Here is a 20,048-nt window from a genome sequence, read left to right on the forward strand (position 1 = left end):
TGTCAGGTTGGTGCAGTCATTCTCAGTCTCACACTCCCTTTCTCTCTCACCGACTCACGTCACAAAACCACACATACACACACCCCTATAACTTTCAATGGTAATAGTAGAAATAAATATAATACTCTTCCGATCCTTAATATAAGACCCATTTGATAAATTTGATTAAATTAAAAAGTTAGTAAGTTGGTTAATTATAAAAAAAGTGACACATTTTTCCTAAAACACCATAATCATCTTTCTTAATACCCCTCTTCCTCTTCTACTTAATTATGGTTGAGACAGTATCTATAGGGGTAATTTAGAGAAAATTGATAAATATAGGGTCTTATATTTAGGATCAAAACCAAATTAAGAATTGGGTCCTATATTAAGGACAGGAAGAGTATAATATTCGCTCAAAAAATATAGAAAAGTGAATATAAAAAAAGTGTCAGAAAAAAAGACAGGAGGAAGCGAGTCAAACACGCCATCCAGATACACCCTTCTCGCGTTTCAGTCCCATCCCATCTCCCTGTTGGGCCCACTCCTTCTGTTCCCTCCTCCTCAGACACTGCCACCATCCTCCCCCGACCTTTTTTTTTTCATTTTGCACCTTTTTAAATTTATAAAATTTCCCCACTGATATGTTTATTAATTTTTATGTTTAGTAATACAAACTCATATTAATTAAAATTTTAAAAAAATATACTGTATGATATGTGTATTTTTTTTAGTAATAGTATTATACTAGTAGTTCCGTGTGGAAAGAATAATAAAAATGTCAGGAGCGTAAATTTCTCTGTAGGGCTTACGTCACTCACATGATCCTATCATACCCTCTTGCTGCGCCCACGTCCGAATCCAATCGGGCGGCGGCTTTTCCTCCGCTTGGGTCCCACTTCCCTCTTCCACGCGCTTCTTGTTTGTTCGCGTGTTTTTCCGTCTTTCTAATCTTAACTGTTCATTTTAACATGCCTCACCATCGGACGGCTCTCCCCGAATTCCGCTTTTTTTTTAAAAATCCTGAATTTCTTGAGCTTTTCTTCTGTGTGCGCGCAGATATAAGGAAACGAGGGAAAGAGAAAAGAAAACAAACGGCGCCTAGTGTTGTGCCGCCCAGCCGACGATTACGGGAGGCTGCGTGGGTCCCCCTTCTATTTCACCCACTTCCTCCCTCATCTTTCCCCACCTCGCTTTGTGAAAGGCTTTTGCAGCGAGTGTGTGAAAGAGAAAGATTATACTAACGAAGCTTCGTTTCATTTCATGGCTTCTTCGTCTTCGCCTTCTTCTTCCATGTCGCGCGAGGGTCACTACAGAGGGGTCAGAAAGCGACCTTGGGGTCGATACGCCGCCGAGATTCGCGACCCGTGGAAGAAAACGCGCGTTTGGCTTGGCACGTTTGACACTCCGGAAGAAGCGGCGCTGGCCTACGACGGTGCTGCCCGTTCCCTCCGTGGTCCTAAGGCAAAAACCAACTTCCCTGCGGCTCCGGTGGCCACCGGAGGTCTGTCCCTCGACCTCAACGCCCCAACCTCTGATCATCGCTGGCCTCCCATTCCCTCCGGTCGCCTCGTGCTGAACGAGCTCCTCCACGTGGGTGTTCTCAAGGACATGTCTTTTGATCATCCTCCGCCTTCTTCCCCTGCAGCACCCATTGCAATGGTTCACAACCCGGCGTGATGGTTCTGTACCCGTGGACGGAGGTCATCGTCAGGTGACGGAGAACTCTCCCACGGCTTCATTTCTCGGCCTCGTTCGGCGAGGCCTGCCGATCGACTTGAACGAACCTCCTCCCGTCTGGCCTTGAACGGGCGTTTTGTATCCTAGGGCATTTAGACGATGTCGCTTTTAACTGTTTTCATCCCCTGTTTTGTTCATCCATTATGTGTTGTAACCTTTATTATCATCATCCGAGACTCTCAGAACCCAGTACTGACAAGAATATATTACTCTATCAAAGCTATGAAAACATGCCATGTATATATATTTATTGTTAATCGCCATTTTAACTGTGAGTTTTCATTTCTCCCTTCAAATGGCGTTGTGGTTTCGTAAAAAATGGGTAGAGCGGGGAACGACCGCTGCGGGGCTGGGCCGCCGCGAGTGGCACGCACGCGCAACTAGACGGGGAGTGAGGGGGAAGTTGTCTGGGAAGCGGGCGTGTGGGTGTCGGCATGATGGCATTCCTTTCAGAGTCAGGTTGGAACAGAGCGCAGATTCTGGTTCTGAAGATGGTAGCAGGGCATTAATAAAGCAGGCCCGGATGAGACCCACCCGCTGTTCAGCGCGCGTATTGTTTCGGGACGTTGTGGGGTAGTAATCAATCGTATGATAATGCGTATTAAGCGTCACTCGGATAAGTTGGTATCACCTGTGAACAGTATAGGAGTACTCGCCAAAGGATAAACAAACAAATAAAGCTAATGCATAATAAATAATGTGTTAAGTGGGCATATGGTCTGAAAGAGGATTCGGATTCCGCAACGTTGTTGGATTAAATTATAGTGCAGGCTTTATAAACAAAGTGGCTTTTTTCAGGTTTAAAACTCGCCCCGTGTTTTGAATTCGGCCGACATGAAACCAAGCATTTGTTTGGGGTCTACAAAATGAAACGTGGCCACGCCACACTTGTAGGTTGGAACTATGTTTTGTCCGTCAAAGCCATATGCCCGTACGTACATTTGAGTTGAAATGATCAAAACCCAATTTATTTCTTCTCTCACAAGCCGCCGAGCTCAACTGGCAGTACTGGATTGTCGAATCTTTTGCGGTTGGGATTGAGCTTGTGATAATGGGTGATGATAGCGGGAAATGAAGCTAGCTGGGGACGTAGACGTGGTACGTCCTACGTGAACCACATGACTGCGTCGTAGAGGGAAATAAGTATGAGATAGGATGAGGGTAAGTAAGTGGGTTTGACAAAACATGGTCGTACGTCAAAGTCAAGAAAACCAAGGGAAGGTACGTAATTGGGGGGAAGATGTCATTGAAGAGATGGAAGAGAGGAGGAGGGGTTCAGAGTTAGGAGGTGACAGAGCACATATGAGGATGTGTGATGATGTCAGGAGTGGTGGATGGAGCTAGTTGTGAGGAGCATTAATTGCGCTTAATGGATCACTAAAATACGAGACGACATAATAGTACTCGTACATAATAAATTGGGAATAAAATATGACTACTCGTACGTCACACTCATCAACTTTCCGTATTTTTATCAATTGCCGTCTTAGAAACCCAGTATGCGGTGTCGAAAGAGATGGACGAATGAAAATGATCAAGGTTTACACTAATATTCTGTACCTATTTAGAAGATATTTTACATTTCTTCTTATAATTAAAAAATTAAACCTTTATAAATAAAATTTAAAAAATTATATATATACTATTTTACTCCTCTTGGTCAGAAGTATAAGACACTTCTCGAAGTGTTTCTAAGTATAAAATCTTTTATAATATAAATTATACTACAAAAATGTGTCTTATATTTAAAATCGGAGGAATATAATATGGCAAAGTATTTCATGGTACATTTGATCTTATTTCTAATGCATCTAACATCTCTTCTTTTTTTTTTTTTTTTTTAACATCAAACCTTATCTTATTTATAATGCGCTTTAGCTCTGGCCCTTTTGATCTGTTCTTGCCTGAACAGGGTATAATCTTTTGGCTTTTTAATTATGAAATAGAATTTCCTTACTCCATAGATAAGCATTTGCTCACAATAGAAAGTCCGCGTCATCTCAATTGTGTGAATTGAGGTGATTGAATTTGCACCAACCGGACCGTAAATTTCATAATTGTGAAAGAAGAGTGATTGGATGGCGTAAAGGAGAAGGGGTAGAGTGGAGAGGAAAGAGAGAAATGGAAATGGGGAAGTAGGACACGTGGGCGATGAAAGCGGTGACACAAAAGACAATCGCAACGTCCGGAGGCGGATAGGCACAGCCCCCTATCCGATCCTAAGGGTGTTTGGATGTCATAATACAATTAATATGAGTTTTTTTTGCTCAATCGATTCCAAGGGTGTTTGGATATAATCAAATCATAATTTGAAGAATAATTTCTAAAAATAGATTCTAAAAAAAATAGATTTTGTGAAGAATAGATTTTATGAAAAAGTGATTCTGATAAATTAGAGTGTTTGGATAGTTGTTATCAGAAGAACTTTTATATGTATAAATTTTACTAAAAAAGGATAAGTTAATATGATATTACATAAAAGATAGATTTTATAGTATATTTTAATTGAAAAATAAAATTGTTAATAATATTTTTTTACCAACATATTAATAATATAATAATATGTACATATATTTATAAAATATAAGATTAAATATGTCTAAAAAAATAATTGAGGAATGTTAAAATCATATTGTCGTTAAGATCTACTCTACAAGCACAATCATACTCTCCCATTTGAGCCAGAAGCAGAATAAATTCACTTCTTCTGAAACCATGGTTTTGATCCAAAACCCATGGTTTTTGTTTTTTCCTGGTTGTTGGGCAAGTCTGGGGACCCAAACCATGGTTTGGGGGTCTCAAAACCTGATTTTCTTGTTATCCAAAAAAACCCTAAATATAAGATTTTTCTAAAGATCGGAAGAGTATTACATTACAATGCCCTTGTCCTTGTTTTTCTTGCTATTAGGTCAAGAAAATTGTAATTCAAAATAAAAATAAAAATGATGTCATAATACAATTAATATGAGTTTTTTACTTTCGATTGTATTAAATAAAAAAGGAGAGGTAATTAAAAATGTGGCACTAAAAGCAACTTTCTCGTTTTTAAGGGTAAAATAGAAAATTTCTATTTTTAAGATAAGCTTAATTACTAAACTTTATTTATTTTTTTTATATGTAAGAAATAACTTATACATTCTGGTTCTATAATTTGTCATTTGAAAAGCTTTTCACATACCAAAAAAAACATTAAATAGAGAAAATCTTTTACTTTATCCTTATTAAGGAAGGAAGGAATTAATAATTAATACTCTCTCACATATTCTCCTCTCTTCACTTTATTATACTTAATTAATAGAAACAGAATTAAAAATGAAACATTAAAACGAGTACAAGTACAAAAAAAAATTTCTTCTACAAATGACAAATAAAAAAGACATGAATGGTTAACTTTAATACCAAAAGAATCAAATAACTAATTTGTAAATATTTAAAAAAATGTAATTAAATTAGTTATTATCTTAAAACATTCTTATTAATCATGTTGTAATGGAACTACTGTTTAATCAAAATCTTTTAACATGAGCAATCATCATAAGTGCTATTTTATGAGAAGTGAATAAATATAATAGACAAAATAAATTATATTTTTATATTATCTCTGGTCTTATAATTAGAATTGATCATCTAACTTTTATAAATGGATTGTTGTATTTTCTAGAATAATACATTACTACGTACAAATCTATAAATATCGTTAAAATTTAAAAGCAATGTATTTGTTATCTGTCGTTTTAATTAAGAAAAAAAACGAAGGACGCAGAAATAGAAGGAAGAAGAGAGTGATTATCAAAGAAATAAAGAGAGGGGGGGGGGAGGGCCGTGCGTGTGAGTGAGTAGAAGAGGAGAAGAAGAGGGTGGGAAAATGGGAAGCACGTGGCAAGATAGTGGGGAGATGGGACGGCCTGACGGATCTGATGGCGGAGGTGACCTCACCCACTTACACATCGAATAGCGGGTTTCTGCGCACACCACACCACGACTCTTCAGTTATTTATTTGTTCCAAAATAACTAAATGAAAAACCATAGATAAAGCAGAACGCATTATTACATACAACAACGCATGGTCGGCGGCTCTGCTTCTCCCCCATCATCATCAGTGGCTGCGCCGCCGCAGCAGCCCCACCCGACTTTTTTTTATTATGAATTACTTAATTACCTTTATTTTTATTGTCCTTTTTAATCATCTCTGTAATGGGCCTCATTCTTCTGTAATAGTTACTGTCTTATCTGATTCTAATTATAAAATCTATTTATAATTATAAACGAAATTTTATAATTAAAATCAAAAGTAGTATAATTTCATGATCTCCACTAATATTTTTAATTCATTAAATTAAATTCTTCAATTTTAAAGTGATTTTCAAGCAATAAAAAGAGGCCATTGGTCCCTCAAAATTATACGAAACATCATTTTTTTTAGTTAACTGTTTTTTTTTTCTTTTTAATCTTTAACCGACTCTAAAACTTCCTTGCCATATTACAAAACAAAAATTCAATAAATCCTCTCAGTACTCAATTAATATCAGTTAACTCTCTAAAAATTATGAAATTTCACTATACTCCTTGACAAATTTTTGTTTTGTAAACAGACAAAAATATCCCTAATTTATTTGAGTTGTGAAAAGGCCTCTTTTTAATACATAATTATAAAACCATTTTTTAAAATGATAACCATGGTAGAAAAAGAATTGAATTAGAGTGTTAAAATACTACCATGGTTATAAAGAGTTTGACTTGTTTCAAAAACATCCCAAGCGGCTCAGCATACATAAAACACCCACGGGTTTAACAACACACGTAGAACAAAGCCTCAGGGCACAATAACCTCCCACAAGCTTAACATAACATTCATCTCACAAAGACTTAGGACACAAGAAACATAGGGTGCTCAACCCAGCCCACAAGTCATGCACATAAGAGTATCACATACAGCAGAGTCTTATGGCCTTCATCCATTTTAACAACATTCATCAAATACGTCATCCAAACAAAAGAAAGTATACGTCAACACAGTCGTGGGCCCTAAAATGGCAATATACATAACATTACATGCCTAAACCAGAAGAGGACTACTAGGCTATGCTCGCCTGCCTCTGGTTGCTTCCTTTCACGCCGAGCCAAACTAGATGGCTCTCCTGAAAAGCATTGAGGAATAGCGGGATGAGACGTAAAGTCCCAGTAATCAAGTATTAATTTATGATATATACAAGTAGGATGGCAAGTTGGTGAAGTAGTGCTTAAATATAGTTTAAGAAATAAATGATACTTTAATAGATACAATCACATAAAAAGAGTATATCTCTCCATTCACAACACAACTCATATAAAAGTACATATATGCAACAACACAATGAAATATGCCCTCCCATCACCTTACTCCTCCTTATGTCTCCTTGACAAGGACTCGGGCTTTCTGTGCTGAGTAACCCGGTCAAAGGTCAAACAACCCACTCATATCAAGCAACGGGCCCCCTCCTGTACCTACACTGTCCAAGAATGGACTATGGTGCAAGAGGTGTCTACCCAAGAGTTCGTTCTCAATTCTGGGCCAAGGAAAAAAGAAAGAACTACAGGGGTCTAATAATAAGCCAAACACTGGGATCCATAGTGTAGGCATGCTGCATGGGCTTCAAGAACAATTATCCTCTACATAACAAAATCCATCATCCACATACGAACTCCATGCATAGTCACAATATAAATCAAAATATCACAATCTTCAAAGTAAGATGATATAATTTCAAACAAAGTATAACACATTTTCACTTCATTTAATATCATAATATTAGTATATTAAATTCAGTACTACACGAAAACATAATTTCCTAATAAAAACACAACTCAAACATAATTAGATCAACATACTTCCCACTTCACCAAAATTTGTCATATAATAAAAATATATTTTATTCACAGGTATACTTTTACAAATTAACTTAAGAAAATAAAACATAATAAAACACCTTACAATCTAAAAGCGTGTGTATATAAAATAAATTAACCCCGGTTACCTCTATCCAAGTTAACCTCATAGCTTGAGAAATAAGAACACAAATTATAAACTCCGAAGTACAAGATAATCTACAAATAATATAGATACAATTTAATGTACATACAAATAATTAACTTAAATTACATAGAATATTATTAATAATATCTATACATATATTTACTATCCAAAAATTCGTACTTCAAATAACAATATTTCTCTACCCAAATAATCATTTAAATTATAAATATTTATAAAATATTGTTTTTATTTAATATTGTAAGAATCTCAATTTATAATTTAAGTTTCCAGTTTCAAAATTTTTCTAATAATATAGTCTTAACCTATTTTACATTTTAAACCAATTAAAATATCAATAATATATAAGTAACCCAAATAATTTTATTTAACTTAAATTTAATCGGTAAAAACATTCTATATATCTTGAATAATACATTTTCCAACCAAAATTAGTTTAAAATTCTTAAAACAATCAATAAAAAAATATAAATCGATTAAAATTTCAATAATATATCAAACAACCCAAATAAATTATTTAACTTAATTTTAATCGGTATAAAATGATGTATATCATAAATGACAGATTTTCCAACAAAATAAATTTGATTTTAAATACCATAGGTAATAAATGGACAAATCTAGACCGATTAAAATTTCTTAATAATAAATCTTTAAATTTCTTCGGTCAAATATTTTCGAAACTCAATACTTACTCTATACCAGATCACAAAATTTTCTCTAAACATTATAATGATACTACTAATATAAAACTTTAAATATATAGGAAATATTCATGGAGAAAAATTTAATAGAAAGAAGTGTTTTAATGTAGCTATATGATCCCAAAGCTTGTATGACTCTTCAAACTGCTAACACTTCTTTTCTCTGGGTCTCTCCTTTTGCGCATCTCACTCTTTCTTTCCATTCTTTGCGATCACTCTTTCTTTTATCCTTCAAATTCTATCGTCCTTCATCAATTTTTTCTTCATTTATTAATGCTTCCTCCATATTTTTCTTCCTTCAGTCAAAAGTTCCCCCAAATTCCTCTCTTCTTAAATACGTTCAGCTTTCGGTGGAAAGCTGAACGTGTTGTCCCTTCCCCTTTTTTTTTTAAATATTAATAAAATATTATTATTTAATAGTAATAAAATGTAATATAATATATTTTTTGAAATAATAGCTTTTTTTTTAAGGATGTTACAAGTTGCAAGCTATTAATTTTATGTTGCAAATTGTTGAATTCTTGTTATAAATGATCGAATTTGAATTATTCATTTATTCGCCCATAAAATTTACAAAGATTTGCAATAAGAAATTGACGATTTGTAACAAGAATTTAACGATCTGCAACACAAATAAAATAAAGTATTTTTGTCTTCTTACGTAAATAATTAAAAAAATAGCAAATAAAGACTCCCAATATGTAAAATTATGATTTGGGACTCTCAATTTAGAAAATAGCAAATAAAGACCCAATACGATATTGCAAATATGAAATCTTAGTGAAATGTATGAAATACCCCTCAGTCAAGTTATGATTTGGTCTACTGAAGTTGTCATTCGCTAAAGTGAACTTGTTATTTCCCATAGTCAACTTATCATTTGACATATCCTTAGCGAAGTTGTGATTTGGTCTACTAAAGTTATCATTTGTTAAAGTGAAATTGTCATTTTCTATAATTAACTTGTCATTTGGTCAAAGGGCATTTCAAACATTTTACCAAGATTTCATATTTGCAATATGAGACCGGGCCTTTATTTGTTCTTTTTTAAATTGAGAGTCCCATATCATAATTTCACATATTATGAGTCTTTATTTGTCATTTTTTGTAAAAAAATTTGGTCAGGATGTGCGGGGAAATTTGAGAATTTTTTAGAGGTTTACTGATATTAATTGATTATTGAGAGGGTTTATTGAAACTCTTCTTAACACAAATATGCACGGCATGCCCCCTCTCTTTTTATCGTTATCATCTTCTTCACCCGTATATATGCTCCCAAGCCATTGTTATCTTCATCGTTGATCCTTCTATAAAAGTGAAAGGAGCCAAAACTCAACGTGAAACTATATCGATATTTATATGCGAAAGGAAATAATCCTCTAACATAGTTTATTTTCCTAAAAGAGATTATTTTTTGGAATAATTTTTTAAATACAACAACAAAGACGATTTTATTTTTTGGAAAAAAATTTGTTGGATTTTTTATTCCTTATTTTTTGTGCTCTATATTTTCGAAAGAGGCCCGTTTTAATTTAGTCTAAATATGTTTTCCAAAACATGCCATGTGAAGAGCCAAGAAGAGTTGTTAAAGTAAGTAACAAGTCAGGTAATAACTCTGCAGTTTTATGAGTTCACATCTTGCTACCAATAAATCACTGAGCTCATGGATCAATTAGTAGAAATTGTTCCAATTTAACTAAAGGTCACAGACTTGATCCTTTGATAATGCAACAATATAGGAGGTAAAGTCACTATCCATATAAATCTTATTCAGACTAGTCTGGTTTATAATTTTTTGAAAAGTTAGTCAAGATATCAGGTAAATATATAGTATATGATTAAAGAGGTGCTTAGGTACATATAGAAGTGCTTTTAAAAAGTACTTTTTTGTAAAACAAAACAAATTTCTCCATATATTTACTTCGTATACCGTAAAAACACTTTTAAAATCATAATTTGGTTTCTATCCAAACACTCCGTAAGAGTTCCTACTATCCCTCACCGTGGGTTAGAAGTTCTCTAATATTTTTTTGGGAGAGGATTGGATTGAGGATGAGAAAATTCATTTCTAAAAGTTAAAGGTTTGCTTGGAACTGCGATCTATGAAGAGTCTATTTATGTAAGAGGATGTTTGGATAGAAACCAAACTATGATTTTAAAAATATTTTTATGGTATACGAGATAAGTATATGAAATTTTTTTTTCTCATTTTACAAAAAAATATCTCTGAGAAGTAATTTTAGATGTTTCCAAACACTATCAAGGTGAATACCACTGGGTTGGCAGGTTGGAAACCGGCTGGAGATGCTGCATCTTTTCTAAAAGTACTAAGAAAAAAATTAATAATAAATAAATAATATAGGAAAGAGGGCCATCACGTGGAAGTAGAGGCCCTGTGCGGGCTGCGGCTGCGGCTGCGGCTGCGGGGGCCGAACAAGTCCAAATAACAACAAATTAATATTTGGAGGAAAGGAAAGCAACCCTCTCTCTCTGTGTGGGCCCAGTCCATTCCTCATTGCCAAACAAGTTAGCCTCATCCCACACTCATTTCTTTTCTAAGCCATCTGAAATTCGGGCAAAAGGTGTTTTCATTCCTTTTTTTTTTTTTTAATTTTCATCCACTTTTATTTTAAGTTACTCCTTCAGTTCTTAATATAAGATCTATTTAATTAATTTGATTAGATTAAGAAAGTTAGGTGAGTTAATTAATTATAAAAAAAGTGATACATTTTTCCTAAAATATCATAATCATCTTTCTTAATACCCCTTCTCCCTCTTCTACTTGATTATGACTGAGGAAATATCCATATGGGTAATTTAGAAGAAATTAATAAATATGAAAAATGGGTCTTATATTTAGGACCAAAACCAACTTAAGAATTAGATCCTATATTAAGAACCGGAGGAGTATAAGATGAAGATTTTAACAGTTCAGATTTTATATTTATATAATTATAAATAAAATATTAAATTTTTAAAAATAAATAAATAAAATAAAAAAATTACTAAATTTTAGTCACTATAATTCCAAACAATGATAAAAAAATATTTTGTAATATTATCTTTAAAATATGAAATTTAAACCGTTAAACTTACATTCTTAATAGTTGAGATAGGAAATGTTTCCTCGTATATTATTGGCAAATCTTTTACGTCTTACCTTTTCATTTTCTCATTATCGCTCTCATTATTATTAACATTCTTTTGTTTTCTTCTCCCTTCGGAATTTGCTGGGTTTTAATGGTGGCCCCCACCAGTTCAGTCCTGCAAATCCTCTCCCATTTGTCACTCACATTCAATTCTCTCCATTTCAGGTCCAATCCCACTTCTGTACTCTATCTCTTTTATCTGCACCTATTTTACAGTTTTAGGCCTCCCCTGCTCCTCATATAAAATCAGTTATTTGAATGCTTTGTGTGCCTGTTTGGGATAATATCATAATAGTAAAAATCTCTTATAAATAAATTTCACATAAATCAAGATAAAACTCTTCTCACATACTTATCTCGTATTCCGTAAATCACTATTAAAAAGATACTTATGTAATTATAAGCTGTTTCAAACAGGCCCTATATCTATGTCAATTTGACACTACTTTCAATTTATATGTTTAAGTACTTCAAAACAGAAAATACAATATTTAAACAAGGAGCATGGAAAAGAGAAACACCAATTTAATCTAAGCGTTCAAAAAGAGTAAAACGCATTGAGCAGGCTCAATACTTAATTCATTTTCTCGCCTCTTTTTCTCCCCCAAAAAAAAAGTTTACCAAAAAAATGTTCAGATCATGCATGAACATTCATAAGCAGAGCAGGGTCCCACATAATTGGTTACAGAGACTGCAGGTACACGTTAAATATGCTAGGGGCATTCCATAATTGTTATTACTTTAATCCTTAAGCGCAAACAACGTAGCAGAGTGGGAGCCATTGATTTGGTTTGGTGCTCGAATTCAAAAGTTTTGTCTGTCTGGTGGGATGTGGCATAGATTCTTGTCTCATTGGTCACAAGCGTGTAGCTGAAAAGACAGGCCTCCCCGTCCTGTGATTATGAATTATCATGAGGCATTTTCTTTCTCAAAGAAGTCAAATGCTGAATGAGTAAAACCCACTTCACCGCTTCACTTTTCCCCATCCCTCAATGGATAAAAGCCTTTCACAGTGGAGCATCAACCACGCATTGGCATGTATGTCCCTAGTACCGCTCAAGCAAAGGGGATTACCTAAAAGCTGCAAAAAGCAGTCCAATGATTACCCCCTATACTGCACCAGTTTCAATAAACGAACAAGAATTCCCAGAACGAATCATCTCCATTGCAGTTGCACCAAAATATTGAATATAACATGCATACTTCGCCACCATTTGATCTGGAGAAGGGAGGGTTCTAGAGAAAGTAAAGGTGCAGCTCATTGTAGCAATCACAAGCATGTAGAACAGTAAGAACAAGCTGGCTCGGGTATGAACAAGGCTGTATTGGTTGGGAGTGGATGAACTTGTTGCTAGCAACTAATCTCTTAGTATAGAGAAGTTGAAATGTGAATTTATTGGAGTAAAAACCCAATTCTCCGTGCAAATTAGAGATCAATCAAAGTGATACACTTCCAATCTACAGGCATCTCGGGGCGCTTATTGGGGACATGACCACTATTGACTACCCAAAAAATATACAAATTCACAAAGATATATAACTGCTGTAATTGAGCTAAGTTTACAACAGTTGCTTCAATTGAGATGGTCTCTTCCTGAAATTGACATGATATGTAGTATGTTTGCTAACAATAGTTTTTCTTTTTTTGGCCTGAGTTTGCTAATGATAGTTGAATTCAAGGAAAAGCAGCAACTTGCTAAGGGTTTTCAGCATCGCTTGAACCAGGACGGGCATCCAAATTGAACTCCTCAGCAACATCATCAGCTATTCTCCATCTGTTAGATGCATAAACAGATAATATATTTTACGTTTCAACTTCCCGAGTACAAATTATTAAATCCACAGGGTTTTAAACCAATACCTCTCGAGCACAAACTTCCCTTCCTTGTATCTTTCATTTTTGTCATGTGCCATAACCTTAAGAAATGAAAAATCAATGTCAGTTAAGACTATTGTGTCACCAAACCTGATCATACTGCATACCAAATAATCGCACTGAAAAATTAGTGTGCTATCAAAGCTAATGCTGATTGAATGAACCCGTGTAAACATTAAAGAAAAAGAAGCTATTATAATCCAAAAAGAGAAGATAAATGAATACAGACGAGTAATCCTAGAGCTCATTTATAGAGGAGCTCTAATCCCAATACTAATCTCATTGGAAGTATCATAATCCAAAAAGAGAAGATAAACTCTATCCACTTGAGTCTAATCAAATCCCAGACTTCTAAAACAAACATAAAATTCAAAACAAACTAAAGTGACTGTCAAATCCTTTGGTGCCTAGCATAGGTTCTCCTTCATCTTTCCATAACAGGGGAATGGTGGATCAGGCCGAAAAGAAGAGAGGGGGAAATGGTGGAGACGAGCACTGTTGCTCGTAACTTCAGGAACTAATTCTGGTTTCTGTTCACATGATACATCCTGGATTATTTCACTTATAAATCTTTAGCAAAACAACACTGTGAACCTTCAGATATGTAAATCGAAGAACAGAATGTCTCGTATTTATCAAACTCATTCATAAAACTACAATATAACTGTCGGGTTGATTAAATCTAATTATGAATTACATTGAATCATGCTTGCACAATGGTCATACTTTAACATAACGAAGGTGCAGCAAGAAACTTACATATTTCCACCCAAGAATTTGCCCACAGCAGCAACAAAATATTTCTTCAACAGTATGCAAGCCAGACATCATCATCCTCTCCTCCTGAGGCCCAAGTGATATATTTACCCTATCAGAGACCAGAAACTAATGAACAAAAAGAAATAAAAGCATTTATTCACGAAGATCCTAATGAATCTATTAATGGTTGGAGAAAGTAAATGTTTGAACCAGTGTGACTCTAAGTGGCATTCTCTAGAATAAAAACAACTATCATCTGAGAAACAGCAAACTTGTTAAGGGGATAACAGAGAGCCAGTTCACGTTGCATTACTTCAGGCTAAGTGGAACAATAGAAAATCATTCAGCTTTATTGTGGTGCAAAAACAGTAGTTATTCTATTTCCATCATTGTGGGGTCACTAGGAAGTTTGCACAGAGGCTCCAACATGTGTCATAAGAGTTCAATAATTTTTTACCATTACATCAATGGTCAGTCATTTTTGTGATTTGGCTTATAAGCTGATGTTTCGCATTGAATGATAGCACAGAGAAATGCTAGTTATTCAAACACATTTTCAAAATTAATGCTCTGCTTGAGTGTTTATGAGGGGATGGAATAGGATGGCAAATATCTGAATGGGATTGCTAAGAAGTCTTAATGAAGGGAGTCCTTTCCAATTGTTTGGAAGTTGCAATGAGAAGAACGGGATGAAACGCTTAAAAATCCCTTTTTCCAACTTGTGAAACAGACATGTAAGAGTAAACTAGGGTAGAGAGTGCATTTATAATTTAAAATTTGGAGCAAATAATTCCCCCCCGCCCCCCTGGCCCTGGGCCACGGGGAGGAAAAACAGAACGGGGTTTTGGAGGGCAAAGTGCAGTCTTCTACCATTTCATCCTTTAAGATAATCTCATAAAGGCCCAACCCACACTCACTTAAGCTCCTCCATTTCATTCCTTGTCATCCATCCAAACACTACCTATAAACAAAAGAGGTCACATAACATTATTGCCACCCACACTTGTTACTAGAGAGCAATGAGTTGTCAGGACGGCAAATGCTACAATTTGTCCTCCAGGTGTCAAGTGTGACAATTATGGTTACAAAGAAAAAGTGGCACACTCATTTTTTCACAATATAGAATAGTACCAAACTCGTTAAATATTTTGTTGATTGGAAAACTGCTCAATTTTTAAGTCTCTTTGCTCTTGAATCCTCTTGTCCTCTCGGATGGCATTTGCCTCAGATTTCCTTTAAACTTCTGTAAGTCCATATTGCTGGGCACAATGGAGGCTTTGAAATAATTGTGTAAGATTGACACTATTAGTAACTTCAATAAGGAACCAACATCAATATTCTGACAACCCAATAGGCTTCCCTCTTACAAAGGTCATGTACTATTAAAATCTGAAAACAATTGAATCATAATTTTTTAATGTAGTTTCCCATATTGGTAAAGGAACAGATGATTTGGAGAAGGACAGGACCAAAATAGGAACTTCAACCAAATCAGTTGCAAAATGCCAAATGCCGAATACTGATAAGAGTATCTCCATATCATAAGATTAAACAAGAAATGGTGAAAAAGAAGCAGAAATTTCAAACAACTTACACATTGCTAAATAGGTATGCTCTCCCTCGACGGCAGTTGAAGGACTGATTACATCACAAAGGCAAGAAAAGAAGTTAGATTGCCAAGCCATATGAAAGGCTCCTACACTTCACACAATCAATGAGCTAGACACGTTTTCAACATTCAAAGAAAAACAATTTTCAATAAAAATCTGAGATAGACAGCAAGCACAAGGAGCCAAAAACTAATTAAATCATTTTATGTTATCATGCGTGCGTGCGTGTGTTTATAAGAGGAATGCAGGAGAAACACTAGTCATTAACACCTTCCTCCAGCACTATCCATTTCAAGCACTACTCTCTGCGTACATAAACTACAGAGACTAATATACAAAAATTACCAAGATATCATCAAAAAAGTTAATTTCGTTTTGAATGAAGCAACAACAATATCAGCTATGGGGAAGATAATACTACAAAAACCAAGCAAGGGAAGGTATACAATACACTAGCAAAAACTCAGTTTTAGAGATGGTCCCAACGTCAGAATGAGAGGAAGCCCAAGTACAGTAAAAGTATACAATACACAAGAAAATAAGAGACTCAGAGAAGAAGAAAATATAGAGCGTGCACTGTAAGAATCAAAATGGAGATTTAAGAACATCAACCATCAAGGAACTAAGGTATGGTGACTTAAAAGCTGTTTTCTATGCTTTACTTAAACGGCTTTGCTTTTAGTCCGAGATTCAAATATAATACGAAACGTTGTGTCCCCCACTCCTTAAAGCATTTTGTCGTGTGTCACATCCAACGGCCAGTTTCTGTTCCCTAATCAAAGTTATTCCATTGACAAATTCTGGGACATGGTGGCGGGAGCACAGCCTTCATTCACCACCAACATCTCCCTAAAAAGGAATGATGAGTTTATATGTCAGAGAAGTCCGTTCATCCCTGCTTTCCCACCATTAATTTTCTCTCCATATCGTTGCTTGCGGATTAAAGCTAAACTACACTTGTCCAATCACTCTCTCGCCAAAATTTTACGGAACTAGTTGCTGTAACTTCATTTCGGAAAAGATCGTGCGTCTTGCCTCATGAGTTAAACGTTTACCACCATACAAGGTGGGAACGCTTCGCTGTAGACGTTTAAATCCATCAAAATTGAATTCATCGTTCCCTTGAAAATAAGATTAATAAGCTCAGTCGTACATGCCTAATTTCCCAGAAAGTCACAGAGAACCCACAAACAGAATTAAACTATAAGTCTTCGGTTCTGAAAGCGAAGTATTAAGTTATATTTAATTAACAATATAGTTGAAGCAATTCGATCCCATCAGTTCAATCAATCAGTGCCTCGGGGTTTGATAGATTATCTAAGGGACAAAAAAAAAAAATCAAAACGTTTCCCCCGGAACAATCGATTCCGTCCCAAAGATAGCTTATCTGCAATTGTTTCAGCTACGAATTGAAAGAAGCGACTGAGAAAAGTGAGAGAGAAAATAAAGTACCCGAGAGATAACGTCCTCAGCAAGAGCCAGAGGGGCGTCGCAGTATCTGCATCTGTAAGCCCTGCCTTCCAAATCAACTAGGAAAACCCTCCCCATCTACGCGCTATCATGCCCAGACCACCTTTCCTACAATAGCAAATAACGCGGGACAGGTCCAAATTTGCACTCGGGATCGCAGTTCGTCAGAACTCCTAGCTTCCAGCTGACGTTGCGCCTACGGAATGCGATACCGGGAATACAGGTACTTTCCGTTTTCCTCATACGCAGTCAAAGCCTCTGATGCATAGATTTCTTTTTACCCCCCTTCTTTTACCCATAAATACAGTATCAATGTATCAGTAGAAAGATATGGCAGGAGGACTTGCTTGTCCTAATATTTTACTTTCTCGTGCCTTTGCGCATGTTCATTTCCGGAATACGCAAATAGGCCCGGTTTAAGGCAAATCAACTTCAGTAATTTTGATCTCGTCGGCGAAAAAAAAAAATCAGTAATTTTGATATCTCCTGTAAAATTCAATAGGCAACCCAAAAAACAAAAACTCTTCTTTTATGAATTGATCACACCCAATAATAGAATATTTTTCTGATTCTATTTATAAGATAGAAAAAAAAAGACGTTTTTAGTCCTATTTATAGGGCATTGAGAAAAAAAAATTTTATATGAATGTACAATTTTACCCTTCATTTATTATTGTGTTGACTTTGTTTACATGAGGTATAATGTATACTAAATAAGGATAAAATTAAAATTTTATGAAATTTTAAATAAAAGTTAATGAAATTTAAGGTTTTTTTTTTGTCTATATGAAACACAACTTGTAAATAGAGCCAAATGAGTAATTTACATTGAGTGTTGTATCTCGAAAGATATGATAATATTATTATCGTTACATTTTGAAAATGCGTTACCATGGACTAAATTTTTATTCAACCATGAGCAAGAGCTAAATAACATACCCCTCCGGTTCTAAATATAAGACCATTATATTAATGAGTATAAGGATCTTATATTTAGGATCGGAAGAGTATTTTTTATCTTAAAACCAAATGAAAAACTTAACAAAATCATATTTTAGCTCCCCAGTGTAACGTGAGAGAATAATTGATCAAAAGATAAAAATAAAAACTGAGATGTACTTAAATCACCGGCTTTCTGGATTTCTTCATTGACTGATGCTGAGGTTTCATTATCTGAAATTGATGAACCTAAACGAGAGACGTGGGTTCAAGTTAAATTTAGATTTGTAACCCACAATACTAATTAGATTAAATTAAATTAGTAAACTGCTGAAGTGGGAAGCCATGATGAGGACCATTCTTTGGGACGAGCTTGTTTCCTCCTCTGCCCTTACCACCTACTTCTCTTTTTCTATCTAAAACTATGCCTTTCCTTTTTCTTTTCTTTTTTTGCGTTAAAATTGAATGCTGCTACTTTTTTCTTCATATCGACATTTTTTATTATGAAGTATTTTTTTAATAATATTCAGTATCTTAAAACAATTTTTAGTATACCTAACATTCATAAAAAAAATTTTGTAGCACCCAACATTTAGCAAGGTATACTCTAAACTATTTTTAGTACCTATAATACTCTACATTATGTTTCATGTAATAACACTCAATATCCCAAAGTTAGTTTAAAATACGGTGTGCTTCTGAAAAAATATTGCATATTCAATTTACAGAACACTGGGTGCTATTAAAAAAATATTTTAAAGTGTTAAATGCATTAAAAATTATTTTAGGATAGTAAATGCTACTAAAAGATACTCCCTCCGTTCCTTATTATAAGAGACATTTGGTGCTTATGGCATGTTCCTATATATAAGAGACACTTAAAAGTTGTCTCTACTTTTTTGTGATGATTTCCTATTTTACCCATATTTATTGTCTCCAACTCACACTCTCTCTCCTTCCCACTTCTCTTTCTTTTAATAAATTACCATTGTTCTCTCTCCTTATTAATGAGGATATTTTTGGAAAAAAATTATACTTTTTACATATTAATTGTTCTTAACTAATTTTAACTGTTTTTTTGATCAACGTAATTCGGTTATTCGTCTTTTATAATAAGGAACGGAGGGAGTATTTCAAAGTAATGGATATTGGTTTAAAGGAAAAAAATGGTTAGCTTTCATTTTTAGAGTACTGAATGTTATTGAAAAAATAATTTAAAACATGACTTACTAGGTGTTGAGTACCATTAAAAAAAGTATTTTCAAGTGTCAGGTATATTAAATATTATTTTAAGATAGTAGCACTAGATACCGCTGAAAAAAGAAAATAGCGCCAGAGGTAAAAGAATAGAAGAGGATGGACGATGGCAGTGGTAGTGGTAGAGGAGGAAAGCCTGCTCCGGATAAGAGCAGGATGAGGGGTAGCGTCGGAGAGTAGGAAGCACGCGCCGGAAGAGGAGTGGATTATGGGGGCAGGGGAGGAAGAGGGGAGAAGAAGGCGCCGCCGCTGATAATTATAAAAAGAGGAAGAAATCCTTAAAAGGAGGTGTCACCTCAAGCGCCAACAAAAGATGAGTAATGAAAGGTTTAATTAGACGGCAGCCGCCCCCACCTAACCAATTCCCCACACGCACCACTGATCCCTATCATTTCTTCTTCAATCTCCTCTTGTTTTGTTTGTTCCCATTAGTACTTAATTAAGCAATTACTTAATTAGTTAATTAAACTATCCTCCCTGCCCATCCAAACGTGGCGAATCACGAGGTATTCCTTCCCCCTTTCCTTCCC

General features: G+C 34.9%; 2 protein-coding genes across 2 annotated transcripts; one reads left to right on the forward strand and one right to left on the reverse strand.

Moving 5' to 3' along the window:
- Positions 1-1,183: 1,183 nt before the first annotated feature.
- Positions 1,184-1,837, forward strand: LOC114734090 (ethylene-responsive transcription factor 12-like). The gene is given in 2 exon segments (XM_028921597.1): positions 1,184-1,653; positions 1,655-1,837. Coding segments are annotated over 2 exon segments (543 nt in total). The 5' UTR covers positions 1,184-1,245; the 3' UTR covers positions 1,790-1,837.
- An 11,142-nt stretch (positions 1,838-12,979) lies between these two features.
- LOC114734123 (protein yippee-like At5g53940) lies at positions 12,980-17,574 on the reverse strand. Its single transcript, XM_028921659.1, has 5 exons — positions 17,305-17,574; positions 15,837-15,880; positions 14,243-14,351; positions 13,469-13,524; positions 12,980-13,382 (listed from the first exon to the last, which is right to left on the reverse strand). Exons 1-5 carry the CDS (start codon positions 17,398-17,400, stop codon positions 13,304-13,306), a joined length of 384 nt encoding a protein of 127 aa, XP_028777492.1. The 5' UTR covers positions 17,401-17,574; the 3' UTR covers positions 12,980-13,303.
- Positions 17,575-20,048: the final 2,474 nt, after the last annotated feature.

Source organism: Neltuma alba, unplaced genomic scaffold (genome assembly GCF_004799145.2).
Source record: "Neltuma alba isolate B1F8T4 unplaced genomic scaffold, ASM479914v2 tig00013076_pilon, whole genome shotgun sequence".
NCBI classification, from domain to species: domain Eukaryota; kingdom Viridiplantae; phylum Streptophyta; class Magnoliopsida; order Fabales; family Fabaceae; genus Neltuma; species Neltuma alba.